The sequence below is a fragment of the Thermothielavioides terrestris genome, chromosome 1 (genome assembly GCF_000226115.1).
Source record: "Thermothielavioides terrestris NRRL 8126 chromosome 1, complete sequence".
Classification (NCBI taxonomy): Eukaryota; Fungi; Ascomycota; class Sordariomycetes; order Sordariales; family Chaetomiaceae; genus Thermothielavioides; species Thermothielavioides terrestris.
The window spans coordinates 5,778,928-5,805,277 of record NC_016457.1 but is presented as its reverse complement, the minus strand read 5'-3'; the positions used below and the strand labels follow the sequence as shown (position 1 = coordinate 5,805,277).

At 59.3% G+C, this 26,350-nt stretch overlaps 7 protein-coding genes across 7 annotated transcripts; 3 read left to right on the top strand and 4 right to left on the bottom strand.

The window, feature by feature from the left end:
- Window positions 1–747: 747 nt before the first annotated feature.
- THITE_2109199 (uncharacterized protein) lies at window positions 748–3,874 on the bottom strand. The gene is made up of 3 exons (XM_003649957.1): window positions 3,704–3,874; window positions 3,440–3,635; window positions 748–3,379 (listed from the first exon to the last, which is right to left on the bottom strand). The coding sequence occupies exons 1-3, from the start codon at window positions 3,752–3,754 to the stop codon at window positions 1,191–1,193; spliced, it is 2,436 nt and encodes an 811-aa protein (XP_003650005.1). The 5' UTR covers window positions 3,755–3,874; the 3' UTR covers window positions 748–1,190.
- A 571-nt stretch (window positions 3,875–4,445) lies between these two features.
- THITE_113298 (uncharacterized protein) lies at window positions 4,446–5,695 on the top strand (the record flags this gene model as incomplete). Its single annotated transcript, XM_003649956.1, has 4 exons — window positions 4,446–4,481; window positions 4,918–5,228; window positions 5,298–5,554; window positions 5,628–5,695. The coding sequence occupies 4 exons, from the start codon at window positions 4,446–4,448 to the stop codon at window positions 5,693–5,695; spliced, it is 672 nt and encodes a 223-aa protein (XP_003650004.1).
- A 2,066-nt stretch (window positions 5,696–7,761) lies between these two features.
- THITE_121365 (uncharacterized protein) lies at window positions 7,762–9,132 on the top strand (the record flags this gene model as incomplete). Its single annotated transcript, XM_003649955.1, has 1 exon — window positions 7,762–9,132. The coding sequence occupies one exon, from the start codon at window positions 7,762–7,764 to the stop codon at window positions 9,130–9,132; it is 1,371 nt and encodes a 456-aa protein (XP_003650003.1).
- Window positions 9,133–10,143: 1,011 nt separating this feature from the next.
- Window positions 10,144–11,925, bottom strand: THITE_2109197 (uncharacterized protein). Its single transcript, XM_003649954.1, has one exon. It carries the CDS (start codon window positions 11,572–11,574, stop codon window positions 10,156–10,158), a length of 1,419 nt encoding a protein of 472 aa, XP_003650002.1. The 5' UTR covers window positions 11,575–11,925; the 3' UTR covers window positions 10,144–10,155.
- Window positions 11,926–13,138: 1,213 nt separating this feature from the next.
- On the bottom strand, window positions 13,139–15,061 carry THITE_2085180 (uncharacterized protein; the record flags this gene model as incomplete). Its single annotated transcript, XM_003649953.1, has 5 exons — window positions 13,139–13,251; window positions 13,337–13,459; window positions 13,556–13,663; window positions 13,757–14,776; window positions 14,854–15,061. 5 exons carry the CDS (start codon window positions 15,059–15,061, stop codon window positions 13,139–13,141), a joined length of 1,572 nt encoding a protein of 523 aa, XP_003650001.1.
- Window positions 15,062–16,935: 1,874 nt separating this feature from the next.
- Window positions 16,936–19,410, bottom strand: THITE_121363 (uncharacterized protein; the record flags this gene model as incomplete). The annotated part of the gene is made up of 6 exons (XM_003649952.1): window positions 16,936–17,265; window positions 17,342–17,496; window positions 17,574–17,673; window positions 17,795–18,070; window positions 18,137–18,749; window positions 18,827–19,410. 6 exons carry the CDS (start codon window positions 19,408–19,410, stop codon window positions 16,936–16,938), a joined length of 2,058 nt encoding a protein of 685 aa, XP_003650000.1.
- A 2,861-nt stretch (window positions 19,411–22,271) lies between these two features.
- On the top strand, window positions 22,272–24,038 carry THITE_2040319 (uncharacterized protein; the record flags this gene model as incomplete). The annotated part of the gene is made up of 4 exons (XM_003649951.1): window positions 22,272–22,359; window positions 22,423–22,754; window positions 22,815–22,865; window positions 22,980–24,038. 4 exons carry the CDS (start codon window positions 22,272–22,274, stop codon window positions 24,036–24,038), a joined length of 1,530 nt encoding a protein of 509 aa, XP_003649999.1.
- Between the last annotated feature and the right edge of the window lie 2,312 nt (window positions 24,039–26,350).

Here is a 26,350-nt window from a genome sequence, read left to right as displayed (position 1 = left end):
CTGTCGCGAGACCTTGGGCAGAATACATCCCCTTTGCTCCAACCACTCAAGGGGGTGCCGCACAACCCTGTGACGTGCTGAACTCGAACGCCTCCGCCATCAAAATGAAATATCGCTCAATGCCTTCCACCCAATCCTGTCCAGCAAGACCAACGCTGCTGTGATAATCAAGGAGGGCCGACCCCTTTGTGCTCCGCAGATACCCAGGGAAGAAAAAGGCATTCCAAGCCAAAACCGTGAGATCCTGCGTGCATCTCCCCATCTGGCTAACCAACCAAAAAGCCAGTCGGTTGCCAAGTACCATATCCTCTTCTGCATCTCTCCAAGTCGATCAATTGCTGGCCCGAAACAACCAAGCTTGCTCCCCCGCGCTGGAGCGACGACACAACCCCATCCATCCCTCAGAGCATTCCGTTGACCATCAAGTCCCGGGGACACACCGTCTCCGGCAGCGGCAGCATCTCCGGCAACAGCTGCTGCTCCGGCCGCGGCAGCAACTGCGGCAGGCGCGGTACAGCGCCCTCGACATCCGGCAGCCCAGCGCCCTCAACTTCCGGTAACACAGCGCCCTCAACATCCGGCAGCTCAGCGGCTTCGACCTCCGGCAACACAGCGCCTCCGATCCCTGGCAGCGCAACGCCGTCGTCCTTTGACCACAACTCGCCTTCGGCAGTCGGCCATATGGTGCCTCCGATATCCGGCAATCCAGCGTCTCCGATGTCCTACATCGACGCAGACGTGAAAGCAGACGCAGCCGCAGATGCAGGTGCAAACCAAAATGTAGACCCAGACGTGAACCCAGGCGCAGGCGCAGGCGCCGACGCTGAAGCGGGCGTAAACCCGGATGTAAACCCAGACGCAAACCCAGACGAAAACCCAGGCGCAGGCGTTGACGCTGAAGCGGGCATGAACCCAGACGTAAACGCAGACGCAGGCGTAAACGCTGAAACAGACCAAGGCGCAGGCGTGGACGCCGAAGCAGACCCAAACACAGGCGTGAACGCTGACGCAGACCAAGGCGCAGGCGTAGTAGACATAGGCCTAGCCGCAGGCGCAGAAGCAGACGCAAACGCAGACGCAGACGTGGGCGCAGACAAAGCCAACGGCGCGCTCCCTCCCAGCAAGCTCGGGCCTCCGACACGCGGCAACACAACGCTCCCGACAACCGGCCACACAGCGCCTCCGATGTCCTACATCGTCGCAGAGGCAGAAGAGGCAGAGGCAGTCGCAGGCAAGGGCGGCCTGTCCATCGGCAGATCTGAGCGGCCGGGCACCGGCCCGTCCAAGCTCGCCGACCTCTCATCGCCGCCATCCACATCCATCACCGACCCTGGCGCGTGGCCACGCGCATGGTGGTGAGAAGAGCCGGGCGCCGGCATCGGGACCGGCAGCGGCAGCGACGCCGGCATGGGCAGGGGCAACCCGTCGCGCTCTTCGTGGTCCGCCGCTGCGGCAGCGGCAGCCGCGCCATCGAGAGCCGTATCGGCATCCGCCTCGTCCTCCATCATCTTGATCACCTCGTCCAGGTTCTGGTCCAGCATGCTGTGCTCCTCGGGCGGCAGGCACGATTTCAGCAGGCGCATGTACCGCTCGATGCGATCACCGGTGCCGACGGCGCCGAGCGCGTCGACGTAGGCCTGCTCGGCGCGGCGCTGGTCCAGCAAGAGCGCGCGCAGCTCCGTGGCGAGTTGTAGCCGCGCCTGCGGGCTGTCGTCGTCTTCTTCGAGGTCAGAGGACCGGAGGGATGTGTTGCCGGCGGGTGCGGGAGAGGGGTTGGTTGAGGCGGCGGCGGCGTTCTGCGTTTCGGAGGAGGTCTCGCCGTTGGGCTGGTCCTGGTGCTTGTCGGTGGCGGCGCCCTTGTTGCTGTCACCGTTGATGTTGCCGGCGAGCTCGTTTTTGACGGCTTCCTGTATGAGGATGCGGTTCTGGTGGGTGTAATACGCGAGCACCTTCTTGGCGATATCGGCGGCTTCGGCGGTCGTCTTCGCAGCGGTTTCGTCGGCCTCGGCGCGCGACTCGAGCTCGGCGATGGCGGTGCGCAGGTTGGCCAATTCGGCTTGGCTGTTCAGGAGAATCCGGCGCGCTTCTTTCTCAGCTTCTTCCTTCTCATTGAGCTCGTTCTCGTAACTCTGCGCGAGGTCCTGGAGCCTCTGCAGCACAAGCGGGGTGATGCGCGAATGGACTGTATTCGCGGCCTCGCTGCGGAAGCTCACCGGGAGCCTGCTATCAGATTCGGCTACGGCGTCACGGAAGGCCGTGTGCCGTTGCGAGTCGGGCGCGAAGGGGCTGGATGAGCGCTGTGGCGGGCCGCGGGCAGTCTTGCTCTTTGAGGCATTGAGCTCCCTGATCAAGTCCTCTGCTCTCACGCCCTGGTTGTTGGGGATGTCGGTGGACGCGCCGCGACCGAGCAGCGCGCGGATGCACTTGCGAGCGTCCCGCATGGCGGCTAAGTGCATGGCGGTGTTGCCGTCGCGGTCTTGGGCATCGAGCAGCTGCTGAAACTCGTCCCCGGAGCGGGTTTCCTGCAGCTTGTTCAAGATGTTGTCGAGATAGTAGCGCGAACATGAGTGACTGGTGACGCGCCCGCTCTTCATGATGGCGGCATGATGGAGGACGGTGCAGCCCGAGTCGTCCCGCTCATCCACGGTACTGAAGAGTTCCTTCATGACGGTCGGGAACGTCTGCTTCTCGTAGCAATTGGTGAAGTTGACGGACCGCATGAACGGAGTCTCGCCTCGCACGTTCCGCGAGGCCAGGTTCGCGCCAAACCGCTTTAGCTGCCTAATGACCTCTACGTCGCCCATAGCGGAGGCCCAGTGCAAGGCGGTATGCCGCTCCGTGTCGATGGGCCAGTCTGGCTGGAAGTTGGTCGGCGGGTCGGGGCGGATGGCGGGCTGCTCGTTTCGGGAGAGTAAAAAGTAGTCCAGTAATTCGTCTCCGTACATGGCGTGCTGCTGCTCGGTCAAGTCCTGCAGCATCTCCTCCCGCTTCCGTTTCCTGTGGCCGGTCGAATAGTGCGACATGTCGTAGCGGTCGTCCTCGGCCATGTACGAGGCCGAGGCCACGGTCAGATTGTCGGGCGTGTCGTCCTCGTTCATCTGGCTGTCGGCGTTGTCGTACTCTTCTTGGACGGCGGCGCCTTGGTGATGACCGTGTGAGAAGGGTGTTGCATGTGGCAGGTGGTTCTGGCTGCCTTGCGACTTACTTCCCCACTTTGGAACAGCAGGCCGGGCCCTGGGGGCCTTCGGCCTGCTGGCATGCCTGGGAGCGGGCGGAGGGCTCTCATTGCCCGGCTCGAACTCGAAGATGGGCCGCAGCCGTTCGTAGACGTTGTTCCGCCGGGCAAGCACCTCGCCTTGCTCGAGGGAGATCCAAGTGCCTGGCAGGCGAGAAAATACGTTAGCGCTAGGCGGCCCAGAGAGAGAGCAGCATTGCACACCTTGGTATTTCCCGTAGCCACCCTGGATTTTCCTGTGCGCCTCTTTCTGGACCTCGCGCTCGAGGATCCTCGTCCGGGCGGGCTTGTCAAAGCCGGCGGCTTTCAGGATGTGGGTGGCATTGATCCAGTTATCCTCCCGACGGCGCATGACATGTTCTTTCAGGTCGGGCCCGAACTGGTACTCGTAGACGGGGATCTGGAAGGATCACAATTGTCAGCAGCGAGGAGGACAGCAGCTGGGACAGAGGATGAGTGAATACGCACACCGCTGTATGTCGCGCTGTATATCCCCGCCAAGGGGTGGTCGGCGGCCATGGCTACGACCAGGTTCCGAAGCACACGGAGCAAGTCAGGATGAGTTGGGGAGCAGTCGAACCAGAGAGTTTCAAGGGACCAGGAAGTGTACGACCGCGTGACTGCACGAAAAGGATCTCAGCGAGGTCGAAATCGTGCTGGGACAGTTGTGATTGTGGGAAAAGAGATGAAGGGTGGGAAGCAGAATAGAAGAATGGCATGCGACAATGGAGTGAAGACCGATTGCAGCTGCGAGCAGCAATCAAGATGGAAGATGGAGGTCTGGCTGGGCTGGCATCCAATGAGCGTCCGATGAAGTTGTGGTTTTGGCTGGCAGGCCTGTGAGAGGCAGCTGCCAGAGCATGGGAAGGCGCGCGAAAAGACGCGGTGCTGGCCTGACGCTGTGGGGAAAGTCCGTGACGCGCCCTGACGCGAAGCTTTAAGTGCCATGCCAATGTTCTCTGGATCACGTGATGGTGATGGGAACAGGAGGGGCGGAAGAAGACTTGCACGGACCACAACTGGGGTTAGGGTTCACTGCAGAACGGTGTGGGAAACCCGGAAAAGGGGAAAGGGGGAGAGAGGCAAGAAGGCCATCATTCAGACATCTGGTGTCTGTGGTGGGCAGAAGAACCTCTGGTTGCGTACTGAGATGGCAGTGATCTCGCGTGTGCCTAGACTGCCATCTTTCTTTCGGGGGGACCAGTGCATAATGGCAGACAAGGAAAGCAACACCATATCCTCTCATGTGCGTCTTTCTCCAACGGCATAGTGCTGTTGGCCTCTCGGGGATTCAAGAGCTGACTCGGTATAGACCATATTTCCGTTGCGTGGGTTCGAACGGCTGAATCCTTGGTGAGGAATGCATGTTTTTAGCCATCAACGGACAGTGAGGCCTGGCCCGCGCTGCGTGACGCCGTGATGGACGAGGACCTTGCCCGTTCTTCCCTGCACAGACAATGGGGCAGTATTGCGTGAGGATCATCCCTCAGTAAAGACTCGGTTTAGGAGAATGATTGTGCGTGAAAGCTGCCTGCGGTGCATCACGGTCGGGTAGAGTGACTGTCGTGGTGCAAGCCACTGGGTATCATAGCTGATGAAAAGGCTTGCCATTTCTGGGGGTGGTGATACACATATCTCCATGTCCAGCTCCGTGTAACGAGCTGTTTGGTTTGTGAAACAAGCCTCCGGCAGATGCTGATATCCAGCCTGCTCCTCGAGCTGTTGCTGTCCCAAAGAAGGCGAGGTCTGATCTCACCGCTGCCATCAGTGGGAAAGTTCCCAACCTGCAGCTGAGCGAGATTCTCCCCGGCAATACCGAGGTCAGCAACCTGGCCATCCTCGGTCTGCCTTGCCCTCTCCTTCCCCTTCTCTCCTCCCATCTTCGGGGCAAAGGACCGAAAGCTGATCGGTGGTCCGAACTGTCAATGTCTCAGCGCGGAATGTTGTTCTTCCAAAACCAGGACTTTAACCAGCCTGGGCTGGCATATGCCGAGTCAGTGAGACCTGAAGCCCTTGAGAGGAGTGTAGCGTTGGCAAGACTGAGCTGATTGTCGGGATTCAGCATCACCTTTGAGAATATCCCGTGCGACCAGGCAATCTTGGAGATCGTCCATCTGCCGAAAGACGTGGGCGCCGACACGCTGTGGGCGTTGGGCTACGAGGCATACGGCAGCCTCAGCCCGATCGTCCAGAAACTCGCCGAGAGCCTGGCGGCAACGCACTACCAGCCCAACTTCGCCAGAGTGATAAGAGGAACTGGGCGAGGCGCTAACGGACGAATACCGTGGCGCTCCCAAGAACACCGGATTGCAATTCAAGGTGAGCAGTGCGTGACTCGCCCCGGCACGGACTGAAAGAGTCTGCTCGGAGCAACATGTCCAGGACGCTGCAGGCTGGATCAACGGCGTAACCGAGTGCGAGAGCGAGATCCTCAAGGCGTCTGGTCGCGAGACAAGCTGATCGACGCTCCGGTCGATCCGTGTTCCGCACTGTCACGAAGTGACTGGGCGGACCTCTGAGCCCAACCAGCTGACGGCGTAGTGGCTACGGAGTAATCCGTACACTGGCAAGCAGCAGGGCAACTCGTGTATTGTAGCGTCGCGTCGGGGAGAAGTCGTCCTTCAAGTTCGACGCCAAGTCCCAGGAGATTGCTTGGGTCGGAAAGGCTCGACGAAGGATTCGGGATTGGTGAAGTGTGTTTGCTTTGTGCACGGAATACGAAGTTTCCTTCAGCAGATGAGCTGCCCAATGATGGGTGGGCTTGGCCATGTCAGGCAACAGCTCGCATGCGACACGGAGGCCGACAGGGGAGCCAACAATTGCAACGGGATGTCAGCTGCTCTTCTCCTGTACGGAATGGCGGTTTTGCTTGAAAGCTTCCAGAAAGCCCTAGAGAACAGAACCGAGGAGTTTTTTTTTTTTTTTTTTTTTTTTTTTTTTTTTTTTTTTCCGCAGTTTTACCAGGTCGTTGCAGTTCGGAGGGATGCCAACTTGCTGATAACCTGGAAGCCTGATGGTGCTCGGTCATGTGTGCTTGGCGGATGGAACTGTCGGTTTCCCCGTGGATCCAACGCCTCCAACAGCGATGCTCTCCACTGCAAACCCCACAGGTCCACAGCCAGGCACGACCTCCACAGTATGAAGCACCGGATAGGATAACGCGAGGATGAACGAACCCGCTAACAGGTGTCTGGCAGCTCCTGATTGGCGGATTCCCCACAGATCGGGAAAGGTTATATACTAGCTAAAGAGGTCCCGCCAAGACTACCTAATTTCGGAGACTACCGCTTACAAGTATTTACAATCGCCACGGGGTAAGCGGGGCCGCGACGGGGCCTCGACGACTTCGAGCAACATCAACAACGAACAATCGCAAAGACTCGTTGCAACAACTTTACGAAACCTCAACTAAATCGAAAAAAAAGAAAACGAAGTTAACCCTCACCCTAACCTTGACCTTCACCCTAACTATAACCCTCACCCTAACTAGCGGGGGGCTGGCGCCGCCCCCTGTACCCCCGGCGAACTAACCCGTGGCTAACCCGTGGCGATAGTGCAAACCCCTTGGCGGTCTTGGCGGGGTACTGACGCTGTAAAAACATTGCCGACAATTGGCCGAAATTAGTCTTGGCGGGACCTCTTTAGCCATCAGCTCGGGAAACCTGCAGCTGATGCCGAGGGATCAAGTTCCCTTGCTCGCTTCTTGGGTTGTTCCGCACGTGTCCCCGGCCCAAAACTGGACAATTCGGAGCCCTGAGCAGCCGAAGCCGAGCGAACGGAAAATCCATCAGCGCCGACGACACACCAACGTCCACGGGCCGGCGTGCTCAAGATTGCGCTGCCCGCGATTGCATCAGAGCAGGCAGCGTTGGCAGACTGTCCGGTCGTTTCGCAGAAACTTCATGGCGGCGGACGACACGCTGCGCTCGGACGGCACAGGTACCCGCGACTTGGTGGACTGAGGACCCGGTGGTGGCAGCCAGGCTGGCAGGCAGGCTCTGTGGGCCAGACCGGGCTTGAGCTGGTTCCGGAACGCCGGATCGCAACCCACCCAACCGTCTCGCTACCACCAACGCCCCGGACACTTCGGACGGGCCGCAGCACGAGCCACTTGCGCACGACGGGCCCTCCGCGCGCCGGCTCATCTGGGCCAACCTACCATGCTGGACCCGAGCGACGCGAGCGCCCACGACCCTCTCCTCGCTGACGAGCCCGACCGCGACACCCGCCACTCATACCAGACCTCCTGCGCCAGCCCGCCGCTGCTGCAAGACGACACCGCACCTTCCCCTCCAAGACGCAGCGACGCAGCACCGAAGCCTTCCCCTTCCCCACCCGCCCCAACCGACGACGCCCACGACGCCCACGACGCCGATAAATCCGACGATCCCGACCCATTCGCCAACAATCACGATCCCGTCGGCGACGTCGACAACGACGACGACGACGACGACGACGACGACCGCTCCATGGCACCCCGCCGGAGCAGCACATCCAGCGGCGGCGGCGGCGGTGGCGGCGGTATCATGAGCCTCCTCCGCTCGCGCAGCCCCTCCTCCCGCGACAGCGGCGCCGCTTCCTTCTTCAGCGCCGCGCACCGCCACCTCACGACGCCGACGACGGCCGCGACGCGGCTCGACGCCCGCCGGCGGTACAGCTACGCGTCCTTCTTCCTGCTGACCTCGCTCGTCTCCTTCACCGTCCAGACGGAGCTCGCGTCCTACATCCAGCACGACCTCGCCTGGGACAAGGCCTACTGCATGCTGTGGCTGACCCACTCGTCCTGGGTGCTGCTGTGGCCGCTGCAGCTGTGCGTGCTGCGCCTGCGCCGCCGCGAGCAGCCGTGGCGCCGCTTCTGGGAGGGCCACGTGCGCCTGCTGGACGCCGTCGCGCGCATGGTGGAGACGAGGGACGTGAGGGCCGGCTCGGCTGCTGTTCACCGTGGGCGGAGTGCGAGTGCTGGCGGGGGCGGGTTGGCGCTGGGGAATGGGCACGGGCACGGGCTCAGGCGCAGCGGGCATGGTGGGCTGCTGGGGTTGGCGGGGCACGGGCCGGCCGCGCGCTCGCCGTGGCCGTACATGGCGAGGACGACCGTGTTTGTCACGATGGCGCTGACCGTCGCCGGGCTGAGCTGGTACGTGGCCGTCAGCATGACCACGCCGAGCGACCTCACGGCCATCTACAACTGCAGCGCCTTCTTTGCGTACGCCTTCTCGGTGCCGCTGCTGAAGGAGCCGCTGCGGCTGGACAAGACGATTGCTGTCGCGGTGGCGATCACCGGCGTGCTGGTCGTCGCCTACGGCGACGGCGGGTACACGCAGGGGGTCAAGACCGGCAGCGCGGGGGACTCGGTCGAGCCGGGCGCGCGGCTGGCGGGCAACCTGATCATCGGCGTCGGGTCGGTGCTGTACGGCCTGTACGAGGTGTTGTATAAGCGGTTCGCGTGCCCGCCTGACGGCGCCGACGCCACCAAGGGCGTCATCTTCGCCAACACGTTCGGCAGCCTGATCGGCGCTTTCACGCTGTGCGTGCTGTGGATCCCGCTGCCCATCCTGCACGTGCTGGGCTGGGAGACCTTCGAGGTGCCGACGGGCCGAACCGCCTGGCTGCTGTTCCTCAGCGTCCTCATGAACATGGTCTTCTCGGGCTCCTTCCTCGTGCTCATCTCGCTCACGAGCCCCGTGCTCAGCTCCGTCGCCGCCCTGCTGACCATCTTCATCGTCGCCGTCGCCGACTGGTACCTGAGCAGCAACCCGCTCACGCCGGCCGGCATCATCGGCGGCCTGCTGATCGTCGCCGCCTTCGCCATGCTCAGCTGGAGCACCTGGCGCGAGATGAACGAGGCCGACCACAGGAAGCCCGTCGACTTGAGCGACGACGACGACGAGGATGACTAGCGCCCCGCCGCCGCTGCTTGCAATGGTTCAGCGAAGCTTGAAACTACCGCAGGCCAACCCACCCCGGGAGGTCCCGGCTGTCCCGCGGCGACGCGCAACGACCGTGCCGTCAGCGGCCTGCCGACCGACCCACTACTGCGCCTCCAAACACGCTCAGCGGGCTTCCCCTCTCTCTCCGACTACGCATCGTCGACGGCCAAACAAACGGAGGCTGAGGCCATCCCGGCACTGCAGCCGTGCCGAAACGATAGCAGCAAGCACGTTATCCTCTGCTCTTCCTCTGTACTACAGACAAGTCGAGCGGGGGGCACCCGATGCAGCGCTAAGGTCGGCTTCACTCTGCCTGCCCGAACTCCAGGGAGCGGCAGAGCGCAGAGAGCAGTGTGCCTGGGTTGCTGTCGTGTTTGCCAGTGCATAGCACAGCCGCTTCATCGGCTTCCTTGCGGCAAGACGTACATGCCTGATGCGTATGCGGCTCCAGCAACTAGACAAACTTTGGTGGACGCAAGATGTTGGCTGCGGCCCAGTGACGCCCTCCTGGTTCGGCGGTGGGTGCAGAGAGGGACTTGACTTGGATGGCATGTACCCGGCGCGGTCTGCTAGTGATCATGGGAAGCTCGCACAGGCCAGTGGCAAGGGATGGATCTGTAAGATGGTGGGCGGAATCTTGTTTACTTGTTTGTGTTGGGAGTGTTTTCTAGAGATACCCCGGCCTAAACCAGGAGCTTCTAGTCACCTTACTCTCGGGTATGTATGACCTCGCATGTATAGGCGGCATATGTAACAGCATACTACGAAGGGGCAAGGTAATAATGGATGGTTAGGATAGACACCACGTACCCCAATGACTGCGTAGCACGTTGCCCCAGTTATGGCTCATCACTACTCCAAAGCCCGCGCATAAAGGATGGCCAGGAGCGTCCAGCTCCGGCCACATGGCTGATGGCAGGCAGGGATCAGCCAACCAACTCCCCGTGCGGCCACCGAGACGTCGTCTGATGCCACTCCGCCACAAATGACCGGTCACGTCCTCACGAAGACGCCCTCGCGCTCGACGCGCCAGTCCCTGCGGCCGGCGAGCATCTGCTGCACCATCCACTGCCACCAATCGGCGTCGTCGTGCGCGTCGCCCGTCTCCAGCCTGCGCAGCAGGCTCCAGTTGCGCGCCTCGCGGAGGATGTTGAAGTCGTCGCTGTCGTCCCCGCCGTCGTCGAGGGCGCCGCTGGGTGGCTGTAGCGGTAGCTGCCCCCCATGAGGCGGCGCGGCGGGCGGGGCGTGGGCGAGGCGGAACAGGATGGACTCGTAGCACTCCTGGCGCTCGAGCCACAGGTCGGCGGGCTGGACGTGGTCCATCTCGGCCGGGTCGCGCAGGATGTCGTTGCGCGGGGCCAGCTGGACGAACAGGCGGTCGAGGCGCGGCAGGTGGCGCGTGAGCTTGCGGAAGTGCAGCGCCAGCGGGAAGATGGCGACGTAGGCGAGCGAGCGCACGGTGGGCGGCAGCAGGCACGGGCTGTTGCTGGTCGTGAGGCCGCCGTCGCCGCTGCTGATCAGCAGCGGGTCGAGGATGGAAGGCGGGTTCTTGGCGAAGTACTCGTAGTTCCTGTATGCGCGGATCGACGAGTTCTCGTTCAGGAGGAGGTGAGACCAGGGCCGGAGGGTGAACAGGGCGACCGGGATGTGCTGCCGCTCGGCGGGGCGCCGAGCGCCCCCGCAGCCGCTGTTAGGGGCGGCGGCGGGAACGTTGGGAGGCTGGGTGGGTGGCGGCGGGGCTGGTGTCGATCGGGACTCGCGCGAGAGGGAGAGGATGTGGAACTGCTCCTCGCTGGCGAAGAGATCGGCGTCCCCGATGAACAGGGCGGATGCAAACAGCCGAGCCAACGTTTGCGGAGAGGCGATGATGGTGAAGCGGAGAGGATCCACCAGCTTGAACAGCGCGTTCCATAGCCAGTTGTAGTCTTCATTGTATATGGCGAAGGACGGATCAAGGATGCCTGGAGGTGTCCAGGCGGCTCCCGAGACGGCGAAACGGCGAGCAGAGGAGGACGCCGACGATGAGCCCGGGGTTTCGGAGCGCTGTTTGCTGGGCAGGGTCGTGTGCGAGACAATGATGGCGAACGACTGGACGTGGCGGCCGAGCCCGCTAGTTCGCAAGAAAGCGAGCAACGGCAGCTCGTCGACCAGGTCCGGATCCTGCAACTCAAGCCAGTCGAGAGACCAGACGACATGGCGAAAGAGCGTGGGCAGGACGACGGCGCGCCATCGCTTGCTGACGCGGGAGACGTTCTTGAGCAGGCACCGGGAGGCTCTCAGCATGTCGCGCCGCGGCTGTTCGTGCAGCCGGTCGTCCGAGGGCGGCGGCCCGTCGAGGAAGCTAAAAATCAGGCAGAGCAGCTCGGTCGGGAGCGTGCCAGCCGCGGCAACGGCGGCTTGACCGGAAGCCATGGTGGTGGAATTCGCAGCCGCTGCCCTCTACCCTCTGCCTCTGGCTGATGGACTGATCAGGATCTCCGACAGCGCTGTATCGAGTATGTACTTCCAGTTGCCCCGCGATGCCCCGCGCGAAGCGCACGAAGTTGTCGGTTCGGGAAGCAGGGAGCTCGATCGTCAATTCGCAGAAAGGGCGGCCGCATTGTTGCTATAGTGCGCGAACTTAACGGGGGAGGCGTCGGGACGGAAACACCGGGGAGAAGACAGCTGAGAAGAGCATGGTGCCCTGGGGGAGTGATGGAGGGATCTAGGAAGGAGGTGGTGATGTGCGGACTCCGGATTGATGAGCTTGGGCAGGTGGGGCCGCGTTCCCAAACATATTGTGGAAGCTAACGCTGCTGAGTTAACTACCTGCAGGAGTTAAGGTAGCGTTAGTACGGCGCTCCAAGTCCTTCACTGTCCATTAACCTAAACCCGTTTGCAACTGACCGCTAGCCGAACAATCGCCACAGCAACCAGCTTACCCCGCTGCAACCCGATTTTAAGAATCGCCCCTCGCTCTATGCAATCGCCCCTCGCTCTATGCAATTAAAGATATTTTAGCTACCTTACACCTTGCAATACCTCTAGGAGCCATAGGCAGGGTGCACAACTGTGGCTGCCGCAGGCAGGGTACGTAACTGTGGGTGCCGCAGGGTACGTAGGTAACTGTGGGTGCCGCAGGGTGCGTAACTGTGGGTGCCGCAGGGTACGTAACTGTGGGTGCTACAAGGTGCGTAACTGGAGGTGCCGCAAGGTACGTAACTGTAGGTGCCGCAGGGTGCGTAACTGTGGAGGTGCCGTAGGGTGCGCACAAGATAGGTAAGGTACTAGGTAAGCGAGAGCGATAGGCAGGGTACCTAGGCAATGTTTTATTGCATATAGCGAAGAGCGATTTTGAAAGTGGGCCAGGTTTGTTTGTTTGGTTGGAGTTAGTTGCAAACGAGTGTCACGTTTATGGACAGTGAAGGACTTGGAGCGCCGTACGTTAGGGACTTGGCGCGTCAACTCGCGTCAACTTAACCCAACGAACTCCCTTGCCTTGCACACCGAGCGTATGAGCTTCCCAGCATCCATATGTGCTGAGGCTCGTCAGCGTCAATGGACGGGAAGCTCCTTGCCGCCCTATCACGCGTCGTTGCGCTCCATGTCCGTCTCTCCCCATCGTTCTCACCCAATCACTCCCTCCTCTTCACCTCGACCCCTCTACAGCTGAGCCCGAGAACTTGGCTCCTGGCTCCGTTTCTTTTTCATTTTTCTTCTTTTTTGTCTCTTTTTTTCTTTCTGTTCTTGCTCGGTCATCCGCGCCTCGGCCCCCGATAGCTGCAGGACTTCGCAAGACAATAATAATATGCCCGATATTTGCGCGACAACTGTCGAATGAACAGCAAGGAACACATCACGTTTGCGCTACCTTAGTTACCAATCATGATCATGGCCCCGAAGGTTCCACTTGGCATCACCCAAATCGAGCTCAAAAGAGATTGAAGCATCCCGTGGCTACGCAACGACCTGCACCACGACTCACACCTGCACCTGCCTACACCCGGTCCGTTGCCTCGACCGTCGCGCCCATCTTCTCGTCGTCGATGTGCAGCACCGCGTCGGTGACCGCCTTCTCGGTGTGCCGGGAGTAGTCCTCGGGCTCGAAGACTGAAAAGGAGGGTGTCAGCAACAACCTGGCATTCTCCTCTTTGGAACGGGGACAACTTAGGGGAGGTGAGGGACGGGAACGCACGGAAGGCGAGCTCCTCGAGCGAGCGGCCGGATGTCTCGGGCCACAGGAACCAGATCAGGAGGGCCTCGACGAATATCCAGCAGCAGTAGACCAGCAGGTACTTCCAGCCGATGGCTTGGGTGCCTGCCAAGGACGGGCGGAGAGAGGAGTGGTAAGGTTAGCACACACCGAAGACTCCCCGGGGGGTGAACCGGACTACGGGGGGATTCTGCAGCGTACCAATCGGGTTGACGTAGATGCCGAAGAACTGCGCCGCCTTGCCCCAGAACTGAAAGATGGAGATGCCGCGGGCACGCTGGGCATACGGGAAGACCTCGATGAGGTAGGCTGACAGCGCGCGTTAGTGAAGCGGAGGTGTGACGTCCGCCAGTTGACCAGGAAAAGAAAAATGGAAGGAAAAACAAAGGGAAAAAGACTCACTGTAGGTCAACGCGTTGAAGCAGAGGTTGTACGTGGGGCTGTAGGCGTAGATCCAGAACAGCGACAGCTTGGCCGCGACCTGGTTCTGGTCGTCGATGAAGAGAGCCGTACAGGTGGTCCAGCCGATGTAGACGGCCAGGATGGACAGGATGCCGGTCAGGTACATGGTGCGGCGGCGGAAGCGCATGACGACGAGGGCGGCGCTGACGCCGCACACGAGCGACCAGCACTGGTTGCCCAGGTTGTACTTGGTCTGGAAGGCCGGGTCCGTGTAGCCGATCAGCTTGAGCACGTCGCCGAGGAAGTACGAGATGACCACGTTGCCGGACAGCTGGGTGAACAGGCCGAGCAGCGAGCCGATCAGCAGGCGGCGGCGCATGCCGGACGTGCGCACGAGGTCCAGCCACGACCGCTTCGAGTGCTCCATCTCGATCTGCAGCGTCGTCTTGATCTCCACCATCTCGGCCTTGACGAACGCCGAGTCGGCGTTGCCCTCGGCGTGGTACTTGACCAGCACCCGCTCGGCCTCCTCGAGCCGGTCCTTGCTGACGAGGAAGCGCGGCGACTCGGGCAGGAACATGACGAAGAAGACCTGCAGCAGCGACGGCGCCATCTGCAGCAGCGACGGGATCCGCCACGACCAGTCGCTCTGGATCTGCTGCGTGCCGAACGCCGTGCCCGCCGCGATGATGGCCCCGATGAAGTAGCACGCGTTGAACAGCGACGTCAGGATCGGCCGCTCCTTGGGGTACCCCAGCTCGCCGATCAGGCACGACCCGGCCACGATGGCGTACGGCAGCCCGAACCCGATGATGCCCCGCGCCACGATGTACATGGGGCCGTTGGTGGAGAAGCCCTGGATGAAGGTGCCGACGATCATGACGACGGAGCCGAACATGATGCACCACCGCCGCCCGAACGTGTCGTTGATGAGCGGGATCAGCGGGAGCCCGATGACGGAGCCGAGCGGGAGCGCAGCCGCGAGGATGCCGCTGTAGGCGCCGCTCGGATGTCCAAAGTCTGGACGATAATGCCGGTCAGAACCAGAGACAGCATGGGTAGTGGAGTGACACCGAGGGGGCTGTATTGCCACTAACACTCTTTCCAGGCGGGCAGCAGCTGCGCCGAGTTGATGATCTGCGAGTCAAAGCCCGAGGTCATCTCGATGCCGATGACGCAGGGGAAGAGCAGCAGATACATGGACCGCAGATTCGGCTTCTTGTACCACGGCACCGGATCCTCGATGGCGAGGCGATGGATCAGATTCGACGTCCCGTCGCCGTCGCCGCTGCCGCCGCCCGTCATCTTTGCTAGGGCTTGGGCGGAACGCTGGGATGCACAAGTGGAAGTGGACGGACTGGACGCGCCGAGCTCAGAGGGTAACCCGCAACCCCGGGACGGTGGGACGCTGAGTTGCACGGACTGTGAACGACCCCGTGAGAAAGAGAGGCGTCGCAAGGGGGACAGGGGAGCCGCGGGGGCTGGGGAAGCGTATATGATATATATCTCAATCTCTACTAGCCGCCTGAGAGTCCGGGGCAAGTAGAGACGCAACCTGTTTGCGTGTCCGGTTGCTTGGAGCCAGTGCCAGCGGATGGGATCGAGCATGGCCCGGCCGCATGAGTTGCTGCTGGATTTCTCCTTTGCCCCATCCAGATTGTTCCCCATATTGCCCCGAGGCCAATCCCACGAAGCTGGTCAATATGCGGCATATTGCCCGCCACGGGGACATTGCAGGTCGGTCCGACAGGGACCAAGTTGTCGGCGGCCATCCATATGGCTTTCGGTTCCTTGACCACTTACAACGCTGGCCTTCGGCAGGGCCGGCACCGCCCTTTAGTACAGACTAGCAGTTACAGGTTCTTGGCGTCTTGCTCGTCCAGGGTAGAGGGAATGACCCGGGTGGGTTGGGGGGATTTTTAGCCGGCATCAAATAAGGCAGGGCCAAGGGGCAAGGTGCTTGGTGGCGTCGTGGCAGGAGATCTGCCGCCGCGCCGCGCCCAGGGCGCCCAGGCGGGAGCTACCGCGCATCTGCCAGGCACGCAACACGCAACAAGAGCACTCACAGTTCCCTCCAGCTCCCTCTCGCGCCCGTAAACGCGAAGTGACTGTCTGCTATCATATCAAAGAGAGACCGAGAGTTCCCGGCCGAGAGCGAGCTCCCCCTTTGCCGGGACACTTCCTCGATGGGACAGCAAGCGAGCGTGACTAGTTAATAAGGTTTCTGAACACGCCTCCGGCGGGTTAAACCATCGACAAAGGTGGCGTTACACCCAACTACATGCCGTGGTGGGGCAGGCGGGTATAAAAGCGTCCGTCGAATCAGCCCTGCTGCCGTAATTGCATCCCTCGGCTTAATTCCAGCTCGTCGGCGGCGGCATCTCGTTCTTGCCCACCTTCCGTCAGCCGCTCGAGGAAGTGCGAGTTAAGCTTTGCCCAGGCCGACCGGAGCCGCGCCGTGGGTCTTGACAAGCTGACTTAGTGGTGAAATAGGTCGAGCTAGAAAGAGAGCAATGCAGAGCCATCCGGCGGCTTTACACAGTTGCAGGAAGACATCGACACACTACAGCTCGATAAAATCAATGCGAGTCCAGCAGCACATGGGACGCAAGTAGCGCTCCTCACGGCACTTACTCAGACGCATCATGCATGGAGTACTCAGACACGGCCAAGTCGGTAGTTACCCCTGTCGACCTGCCCACCACTTCGGTCAAGCCAGCCAACGAATCGTATGTTTGACAGACGACCAACAGGCAACTCAGGTTCCGACTCGCTTTCTCGTTCACTAATTATGTAGAAGGGACTCGAGAACCATTCGGCAGTGGATGTGGCATCAGGCTCGTCACACACAGAGTTCACCCATCATTCAAAGGGACGGTCCGATAATGAGTTGAGACTGATATAGCGAAAAACTCGAGGTCTCGATGGAACAAAGCATGATGAATCTCCAGTATGCTGGTCAAGTGGACAACAAGAATGCGATTCAAATCATACGCCCGGTTGCCAGCCTTGATTCCGCCCAAACTATCAATTCTCAAGAGAAAATCGTCATCCCCCTGGCAACGCAGTAATTTTTCTTGATTCTGTATTGAGGGAGAAATGCCCGTGATATCCATGCTCCTTAGTTTCCTCGTATTTTCTTCCTTCTTCTTCCTTTGCGAACAACACCCCCTCACCCATCAGACCGCCACAGCCTCCAACAGCGCCGTCCACTTCGCATTCTCCAGCAAGCCCATCTGTGACGACAAGCTCCTAATCTCCGCCATCAAGACGGCCATCGCGTCGCGGGTGTACTCAAGGCTGCCCCGGTCCTTCAGGTGCTGCAGCAACACTTTCTTCTGCTCCAGCGTCATCTCGCCGACGGCGCGCCGTTGCGACAGCATGCTGCGGAGGAGCGTCGCGTCGTGAGCACCACAAATCTCAGGGGCACGGTCGTCCTGGCAACGCCCCAGCGCATGGATCAGTGGCAGCGAGTATATTCTCTCATCGAGGTCTTCGCTGAAACCCTTCTGTTTGGCATATTGAGTTGGGTTCGCCTCGGTTAGGCCACGAAGCGCGCCTGCCAGTGGGCTCCGAGTTACGTACCTCTGTCGAGGTAAGATTCATGTAATCTTCTCGGATCTGGATGAGCCGGTCGAAAAGTCTCATGAGGCGCGTGAGAAGTGTCAAGTCGGGTCTCTCGGGCGAGACCGATTTGGCGTCCAGCAGCTTAGCAGACATCTGGAAGAGTCCACCAGTTTCTGGCAGTGACGGTTAGATGGATTGTAAATGGGTAGAAGGGCAGCCGCCAGAGCAACGAGGGGTTTGTTCGACTTACTGCCGTCGACCATGGCCAAGTATTCGTCTTCCGTGGGGCAGCGGAGATTCGCTGTCCACGTCAAGTCGTGGCTCTGCGCGATGTACAACTCTCGGACGCCCTCTGGGCGTCTCGTCCTCAGCACACGCGTTCCTGGAGTCAAGGGGCGGGAAAGGGAGCAGGCTTCGCCGCTACCCACCACAAAAATAATCCATGCATAGCTCGCTTTTTAGATTCATCACCTCGCGCAGTGCGTCGAGAAAGCAGTGCGCGGCAGAGTTGATGGTCAGCCCCTGGCCAAAGACGAGGTGCGTGGCGGGCCTCCCGCGGCGGAAGGCAGAACCGTCTTGGATGTCGTCGAGCATCAGGGAGGCGCCGTGCAGAAGGTTCACAAGCTTCTTGATCGTGGCTACCTCCTCAGGCGGCACTCTGAACGAGAGGTTCAAGGCGTCGATAAGCCTGTCCCGGAAGCCCTTGGAGGGCATCGTGTCGACGTAGCGCGAGGGTGCCTCGAGAACCTGTGTGCAGGGGTCAGCTGCCGGCACGGACTCCCTGCCGTGTCATTGACGGATATCATGTCAAACCTCGGTGCTCAGAGCCGGGACGTCTCGCACTACTGCGACTGCGACTGGGACGGCGCGATGGCTGACGCCATTGACGGAAAGTCCGTGTGCCCTACCGTTCGCATTCTTGATGTCCCCGTTCACGGCCAGTGGGTTCGCACGACTCCATGAATGCGCCTCTTCCGCTCCAACGGCTTTGGCTATCTCAAGTTGCGCCGTGCTCAGCCACCGGGCGGGGTTATACCGGGGAGACTGGAGACACCAGACGACGTTCCCGCTCATCGCGAGCTGCAACGTGTGGAGCAGGGATTTGGCGTCCGCACAGAGATCGTCCCTGGCATCCACCGTCTCGAGAACCTGCAGGTATTCTGCAGCGTACCGGTTAGCACGCTCGCGGCACACGGCCTGTGCTTCCTCACAGGTCATGGCGTGTTGCTTCATCAGGACCCAGACGGCATTGTTCACAACCATGTCGTCGTGAGCACTTGCCGCCATGAACTCTCGCTCCCACGAAACATAGTCCTTGGCAAGCGAGAGCTGGCGCCATAAGGGCTCAGAAAGCTCGAGACATGCCTGCTGTTGTTCTTCGGGGATGTTCAGGCCCATGCTCAACACGGCCATGCCCAAGAAAGCGCTACGGGGAACTTGGTCAGGGCCAGGAGAGCAGAGACGCAGCTATGTGACTGGTTGATAGGAGACGCAGACACATACTCGGAACTGACGTCGACACGCCTGTGTTCGAGATAGTGCTCCAAGTCGCGGAACTCACGGTGTTTCGGGAGGGTCATAAAGGTAGCCGTCCACTTTGCCACCCAGCGCAACGCATCTCTGCCCGCCCTCGGATCGATTGTGACGATGGCTCTGCAAACCTGCGCAAGGAGCCCACCCGCCGGGGAGTGATGGGGCTCAACCTCGCCGGGATGCTCCGTGGAGAACTGGCTTGCTTGAAGGAGGTCCGCCACGAACGGCGCAGCAGCGGCCATAGGGTCCTCGGCGCCCTCGATGGCGTCGTAGGCTAGCAGCGCGATTTCGCAGGCGTAGGTGACGAGCTCGATACGGTCCGGGAGGGCCTCGGGCAGGCAAGTGGCGATGAGGTTGTGCTCTGGGCCCATGGTGCCGGCGAAGCCCCGGGGAAGGGAGCCAAAGAGGCTCTTCCAGTCGCTTTGGGCGCGGAGGGCGCCCCGGTCGGCGAGTTCCGGGTTGCGGCTCACGCGGACGGGGAGCTTGGGACACAAGCCGGCCAGGTCGGCCGGGTACGTGGACGGGTCGGCGAGGACAGAGTTGTTGGACTCCATCACTGCGGGATCCCGAGGACGCAGGGAGGTCACAAGCAGTTGCAGGCAACGCCACCCGCCACGGCAGTATTACCTTAAGGAGGGGAAGTTCGCTGAGGTGCGATGGCCGGGTCAAAGAGTGATTATTTGATCTGTGGCGTAGGCCTAATAATAATAGTTGGATAAGAGGCTGCGTAGAACTCGGGGCCAGGCTACAGATTGGCGGCCGAAGGATGCAATCATTACCGAGGAGGGAGGGCCGGATGGGTGGGCGGAAGTGAGTGTTGAAGCGAGAGGAAGAAATTCCTCGCTGCAAGACCAGAATCGGGGGGTTTGGCCATGCAGACAGAGAGGAAGATGCACCTTACCTGCAGGTACCTCCTGAGTTTGTGCTCCATACCTCAGCCTCAGTTCGTCAGATGGAACACGAGAGCGACAGACCAGCCACCACCCCGGTTCACCACCCACTCCTCTCTTTCCAGTCAGAGTTGAGCAGCACAGCGCGAGTCACTCCTGCCCGGGTGCACCAATGTCCGTCCAGACTCGCGCAGTGGCGCCATGCAGCTCCACCCAGGCAAGTGGTCGAAAGAAAAGAATGGCTGTCGAGGTCTTGCCCTTGCAGGTTGCATTGCGCGTGGCGCACCGACAACACAGCGGTCTGCATTAGCGAGTTGGGCGTGGTGCTCAGCTTGTGGCACACTCAGTCCACGATCGTTCTCACAGCCGGTAATCGCGGAGCGTACTCACGAGCTGAACTTGCAGAGAACCAGAGAATGCTGTCCTCAAAATAGTATATCCTGTCCTACCCTGGGTTTGGGGGGGGGGGGGGGGGGCACAAACTTCCTTCGAAACTTCATTGTCTCCAGTACCCCGCCATCGTCAGCAATCGTGGTCGGTCACTACCAGCAAACACTGCGCGGCCGACTGCTTCCCGCGATGGTTGCCAGCCGTCCGACAGGTCCGACCCGGACAGTGCATGACGGAGCAACGCAAAGATGTAACGACCCGCTTTGTTGTTTTCTCGACTGTTAATTCTGACGGTCCGACATTCAGCTGCCTGGCAATGGAGCAGATGGTATGGTTCTTGCAAATCTTGTGCGGAAAAGATGTCGGAGGATGGCAGAACGGTCCAGTCGGCAGCCAGCGGGAAGTTAGAGATACTGCGCTAGAGAACTTCCTTGGGTGGCCTGTTCCAATGACCTGTTGCAAGCTGTGTTTGCAGCCGCCAGCGAGGGGACAAAAGGGCCTCACCGAATACGTGTGTCCTGAATGTCCGCTTTCTCAATTAAGGCGCTGTTTGATCGAAGAACCAGGATGGAGCCATCATCCATCAACTAGCTCACCCAAGAACCATGATCAGAGAGCAGCCCGGAGTGCTTTGGGAATACAACGAAGAAAGTCAATTCCTCTTTACTTTCTGTTCGCCTCCCGCTTTCCGCCTCCTTCCCTCTGATTCTTTCCATCTACTTAGAGTCCTGTCACCTCGGCCAAACTTGCAAGCAGCTTTCTGATGAGCACTGCCCGTGGTTCGGCCTGGCCGTCATCACTCAGCCCATGCTGTCGCACGGCTACGCGCAGACACAATTTCTGGCGGCAGGGACTGCTTTCGAGGTGCTGGCGCCTCGTCGCAACGCTGTTGACCAGGAACATCCACGTGGCCACGATTTCTCAGGTCTAGGGCATGGTGTTCGAGAGGGGTATGAGTGGTTATGGGTCGCAAAAATGGAGAGGCTGAGCAGCCTTATGTTGAGTTCTCGAACCAATATGTGTAAGTGAGTTGCATCTGGAATTGGCAAGGCAGAAAAACATAGTCCTACTCAGCGAGACCACTTGGACCAACGCCTGATTACAAATTACCGGCAATCCCAGGCCAAGGCGCTGCCACCTTTCCCATGCCCGTATGAGGGGAACGGCCGGCTAATGAAAGCTGCAACGAAGAACCATTGTCGGACCTCGTCGTCACAGCATTGGGAGCCAGTTTTTTAGCAAGTCGCGTAAGACTAGAATCACTGAAGCCCACAATATCCCTCTGAAGCCGAGTGACAATGGTCCACTGATTCAGACATCCAATCTCTCCTTGGTTCCGAGGAATCAAAGGTTTTCTACACCATTAGCCATACCCTCCTGGCCCAGGAGGCCCCCTGTTTTCGTACTCCAACCCGACATGTTCTCTAAGGACGCCAAACGCATCTTTGACACCACCATTTCAGATGAACTGCCGTAGGCCCTTCCAACAACTTCGGGATGCCCGATCAGGTAAAAGCCAGAATGACAACGAGCGTGACGGTGGTGCGTGTGGGGAAGTTGAGGCGCTGATCTCTGAGCTTTCGTCATAAGACTCCACCTCGCTCCGACGTCCAGGGGTCGTGGACCCCTCTGACGGCGTCTGGTCGGCTCGGCGCTGCCGGCCCAGGCAACTTTCTCCGGTCCGTTGGGAACGGTAGTTACGGTGTGCTTATGTAGTACCGGGAGCAAAATTCTGCGGGGTGATCGGCGCTCAGCTTTCTCCATACGTTCTCCATCCCGGACCCTGATTTTCCTCCTTCCCCCTCCTCCGTCCGAGCCAGTCAGCAAATCCGGAATCCATCCAATGGCTCGTTCACCACGAGACAGCCCCACAAAGCATCCGAGACCGCGGTCCGACTGCATCCACAGCATGTAGTGTAGCACGACACTGCGGAATACAGCGGTAATCCCCGGCCGCGAGCCTGAGTGTGACCAAGGCGGGGGAGGAACCGGCTGACTGGCCGGCTGCAAGAAGGACCCGGATATAAACCCGCGTTGACTCCGGGTCTCAATGCTGCATGTCCACTCTTTTTGCATGTCCCTCCAGAGCCCGTTCGCTCCTTGGTTCCCCCATTCCGGGTTCCTGAAGGACAATCATGAAGAAGTACCTCGGACTGCGGGGCCAGGCCCTCAACCTCGCCGTGGGCACCATCGCAGGATGTGATTTTCTCCTGTTCGGCTATGGTAAGACGCACTGACTAGAATCATCTTTACGCTCTGTGTCGCTAACGTGAATTTTCCTTACAGACCAGGGTGTCATGGGCGGCATCCTTACTCTCAGCATCTTCCTCGATGCCTTCCCCATGATCAACCCCAATGCCCAGGGTCTCACGCCAGACGAGTCGTCCACCCGGTCAACCTACCAAGGCATTGCGGTCGCTTCGTACAACCTGGGATGCTTCCTCGGCGCCCTGATCACCATTTTCATCGGGAATCCCCTCGGCCGCAAGCGAGTGATCATGCTGGGCACGTCCATCATGGTGATCGGCGCCATTCTGCAGTCGAGCTCGACCACTCTGGAACAGTTCATCATAGGGAGGATCATCACCGGCCTCGGCAACGGCGGCAACACGTCAACGGTATGTGCCCTAGCAGTTGCCAGCGGTTCCAGACGCTTATGGAGCGGCTGACCCGGACAGGTCCCCACATGGCAGTCCGAGACGTCCAAGGCGCACAAGCGCGGCAAGATGGTCATGATCGAAGGCGCCCTCATAACCTGCGGCATCATGATCAGCTACTGGATCGATCTGGGTCTCTCGTTCGCACCCGGCTCCGTCGCCTGGCGCTTCCCGCTCGCCTTCCAGATCTTCTTCTGCATCATCATCCTCGTCTTCATCCCCTTCCTCCCCGAGTCCCCGCGCTGGCTGATCCTCAAGGGCCGCGAGGACGAGGCCAGGGAGGTCATCGCCGCGCTCGCCGACACCGACGTGGCGGACCGCGCGGTCGAGAACGAGTTCCTGGCCATCAAGGAGACCGTCGAGGAGATGGCCAAGGGCACCTTCGCGGACCTCTTCACCATGGACGAGAACCGCAACCTGCACCGGACGCTGCTGGCCTACTTCAACCAGGTGTTCCAGCAGATCTCGGGCATCAATCTCATCACGTACTACGCCGCCGTCATCTACCACGGGCTCGGCATGTCCGACTTCCTCTCGCGCCTGCTCGCCGCGCTCAACGGGACCGAGTACTTCCTGGCCTCGTGGCCGGCCGTGTTCCTGGTCGAGCGGGTCGGGCGGCGCAAGCTGATGCTGTTCGGTGCGGTCGGGCAGGCGGCGACGATGGCGATCCTGGCGGGCGTCAACTCGCGCACCGACGCCACGGGCTTCCAGATCGCCGGCATCGTCTTCCTCTTCGTCTTCAACACCTTCTTCGCCGTCGGCTGGCTCGGCATGACCTGGCTGTACCCGGCCGAGATCGTGCCGCTGCGCATCCGCGCGCCGGCCAACGCGCTCTCGACCAGCGCCAACTGGATCTTCAACTTCCTCGTCGTCATGATCACGCCCGTCGCGTTCAACAACATCGGCTACCGCACCTACATCATCTTCGCCGCCATCAACGCCTCCATGGTGCCCTGCGTCTACTTCTTCTACCCGGAAACGGCCTACCGCTCGCTCGAGGAGATGGACACCATCTTCCACAAGGTCTCGGCCGGCTGGCGCGGCGTCTTCGCCGTCGTGCACCAGGCCCGCGTCGAGCCGCGCTGGTTCGGCAAGCACGGCGAGGTGCTGGTCGACTACGAGAAGACGGAGGAGCACCGCCGGCACGTGGCCCACCGGCAGGGGGTTGTCGTGCCGGACAAGGACGCGTCCGGCGAGGGGTCCGGCAGCGGCGAGGCAGGGTTGGATGAGTCCAGGGCAGCGTAGAGAAAAGCAGACGCATGGATCATAGATGGTGTCCTAGACCCGGTCGTCCGTTAGATGTAGAAGCCCAAGTGGCTGATTTGCCAATTTCTGATGTTGCCGTTGCTCCCCAAGTGCCAATGCGCTGCCTGGCGAACTGGTGGGAATGACAGCAGTGAGCTCGGCGGATAGGCGCTAGTGCATGTACACATCGTTGAAGCAAAATGTCTGTAGAGCGTCTTACGATGAATTCCTGTTGCGTTTGACTGCTGGCTGGGGTTGGGAACGCTGAATGAAAGAAGTAGGGTCTCAACGGGACGGGTCGTCCTGATGCGGTGGCACGTAAAATGCAGTATGCAGGAAGATTGATGGTAAGTGTGATGATGGATTCAAAGTAGGGAGGCTCCCTCCACTGCCAAGACATCTTGGCAGTGTGTGGGGCGCATGGGCTATGCAGGGCTAACCCTGTATGGAGCAACCCTAACCCAGAGCCTAACCTAGAAGGGGTTATCATCTATTTATATATATAGTAGTATCCGGTATCAAGTGCCGGGCCGTAAGAAAAAATAGGCAGTGCCCTCACTACGTTGATCATCGAACTGATCCTCCTTCCCGATTCGGTAATTCACTCCTCTTGAATATCCTCCTTACGAGCGTGTATACTACGCTATATATTCGGAACCGGACTAGCCACTACAATGGTCGAAAGTGCTGGCGAAGGCGGCTCCGCAATATGTTCAACTGGCACCTATATTTCAGGCGTTGCTGGCTATGGCGCGGCTAGCTACGGCGCTGTTATATACTTAACCGGGGCCTTCGACGTAGGTTCCTCCTTAGGCGTGCCGGGTCGCGGTACTATGGTCTATAGCGCTAAAGGCTGCTTAGTCTAGGCCGCTAGAGTAGGCACTTCTTGTAAAGAGGTCTTCGTCGATGGGCTAGCTGCTGCTAGGTCCTTCCGAAGGGCTAGTGCTAGATGCTTGGCGGGTGCTACGGCGCCTACGGTCTTCTCTATAGCCTTATTGGCGGCCTTGTCTACGGTCTTGTCTATGGCCTCTATGTTCCTTCGAGGCCAACCTCGAGGGCGCTTGGCGGGCGCTATAGTATTTTCCTTCTTCTATATGGCGCCTACGGGTAGATCGATACTTAGGCGCTTCCAGTATTCTTCTACAATCTTAGGAGTATACTATATATTGTATAGCGATTTCTAAGCGTTATAGTAGACGCCTAGATTCTTCTATTGGATCAAATACTTGATCTTCGTGTCTATAACCAAGTGCTTAAGAATATACTCTACTTCGTAGTTATCGCTAAACTTATAATCTTCTGACTAATCGGAGGCTTAGGAATCTTTAACCAAGCCTACCTCTAGCTCGATACGCCTATATAGATCTTCTCCTAGTGGTATAGGCGAGAGGTGCTCTATAGATATAACTAGGTGGATTCCTATATAGTTCGGAAGATCGAGTTTATATATAAGCCGGCTAATATAGCGCTTAATAGGAAACGGCCTAGCGCGCTATTATAACAATTTCCAAAGCAGGTTGCTAGGTAGGTGGTAGCTGTAATATAGGTGTAGATAAACTTTGTCTCCGACTTCGAATTCGACTTGACGGTGGCGACTATCGTAACGACGCTTAGCTTATATAATTGCGAAGTCTATAGCTAGTTGTACCTCGCGACATAGATCTTCCTACAATATAGGCAGGTCTACCAGTGTTGCCACGCCTAGATCGGCTATAAGCACTTCGAATAGGCTTTATAGCTTGAAGCTATACAACTGCTCGTAAGGTATTGAGTGAATAGGAGCCGAATAGGCGCTATTTAGGTTCTATTATAGTAGAGGAATAATGTCGACCTAGTTACCGGTTAGGAATTCGAAGGTATAGAATCGTAGAGCGATTTCTATAGTCTAATTCTTATGCTCTACTAGACTATCTGCCTATAGATAGTATACAGTTGTTATTAGCAGCTTTGTACCTTGGTATTCCTATATACTAGTCTAGAGGTCTAATATGAACTTACAGTCGCGATCTGAAATAATGGCTAACGGTATACCCTAGTTAGACAAGAGTAACTAGCGTATAAGGATATAGCTTTAATCCTTTATAGAGTATTTGCCGTTGCTTAGTGTAACGTGCTAGCCTTATAGCGTCTGCAGATAAGTGTACAATGTTCTATTCAACTACCTTAAGGAGAGAAAAGGAGAAGTACAGGCTACGGTTCTCGTACATAGAGTTTTCAGGGGCTCGCGTATAGGGGGCTCAGGCCAATGTTATTCCAAACGTAAGGCAGGTCTACCTCGGGCCTGTAGCGGGCCTATTATAGGACCGCTATAG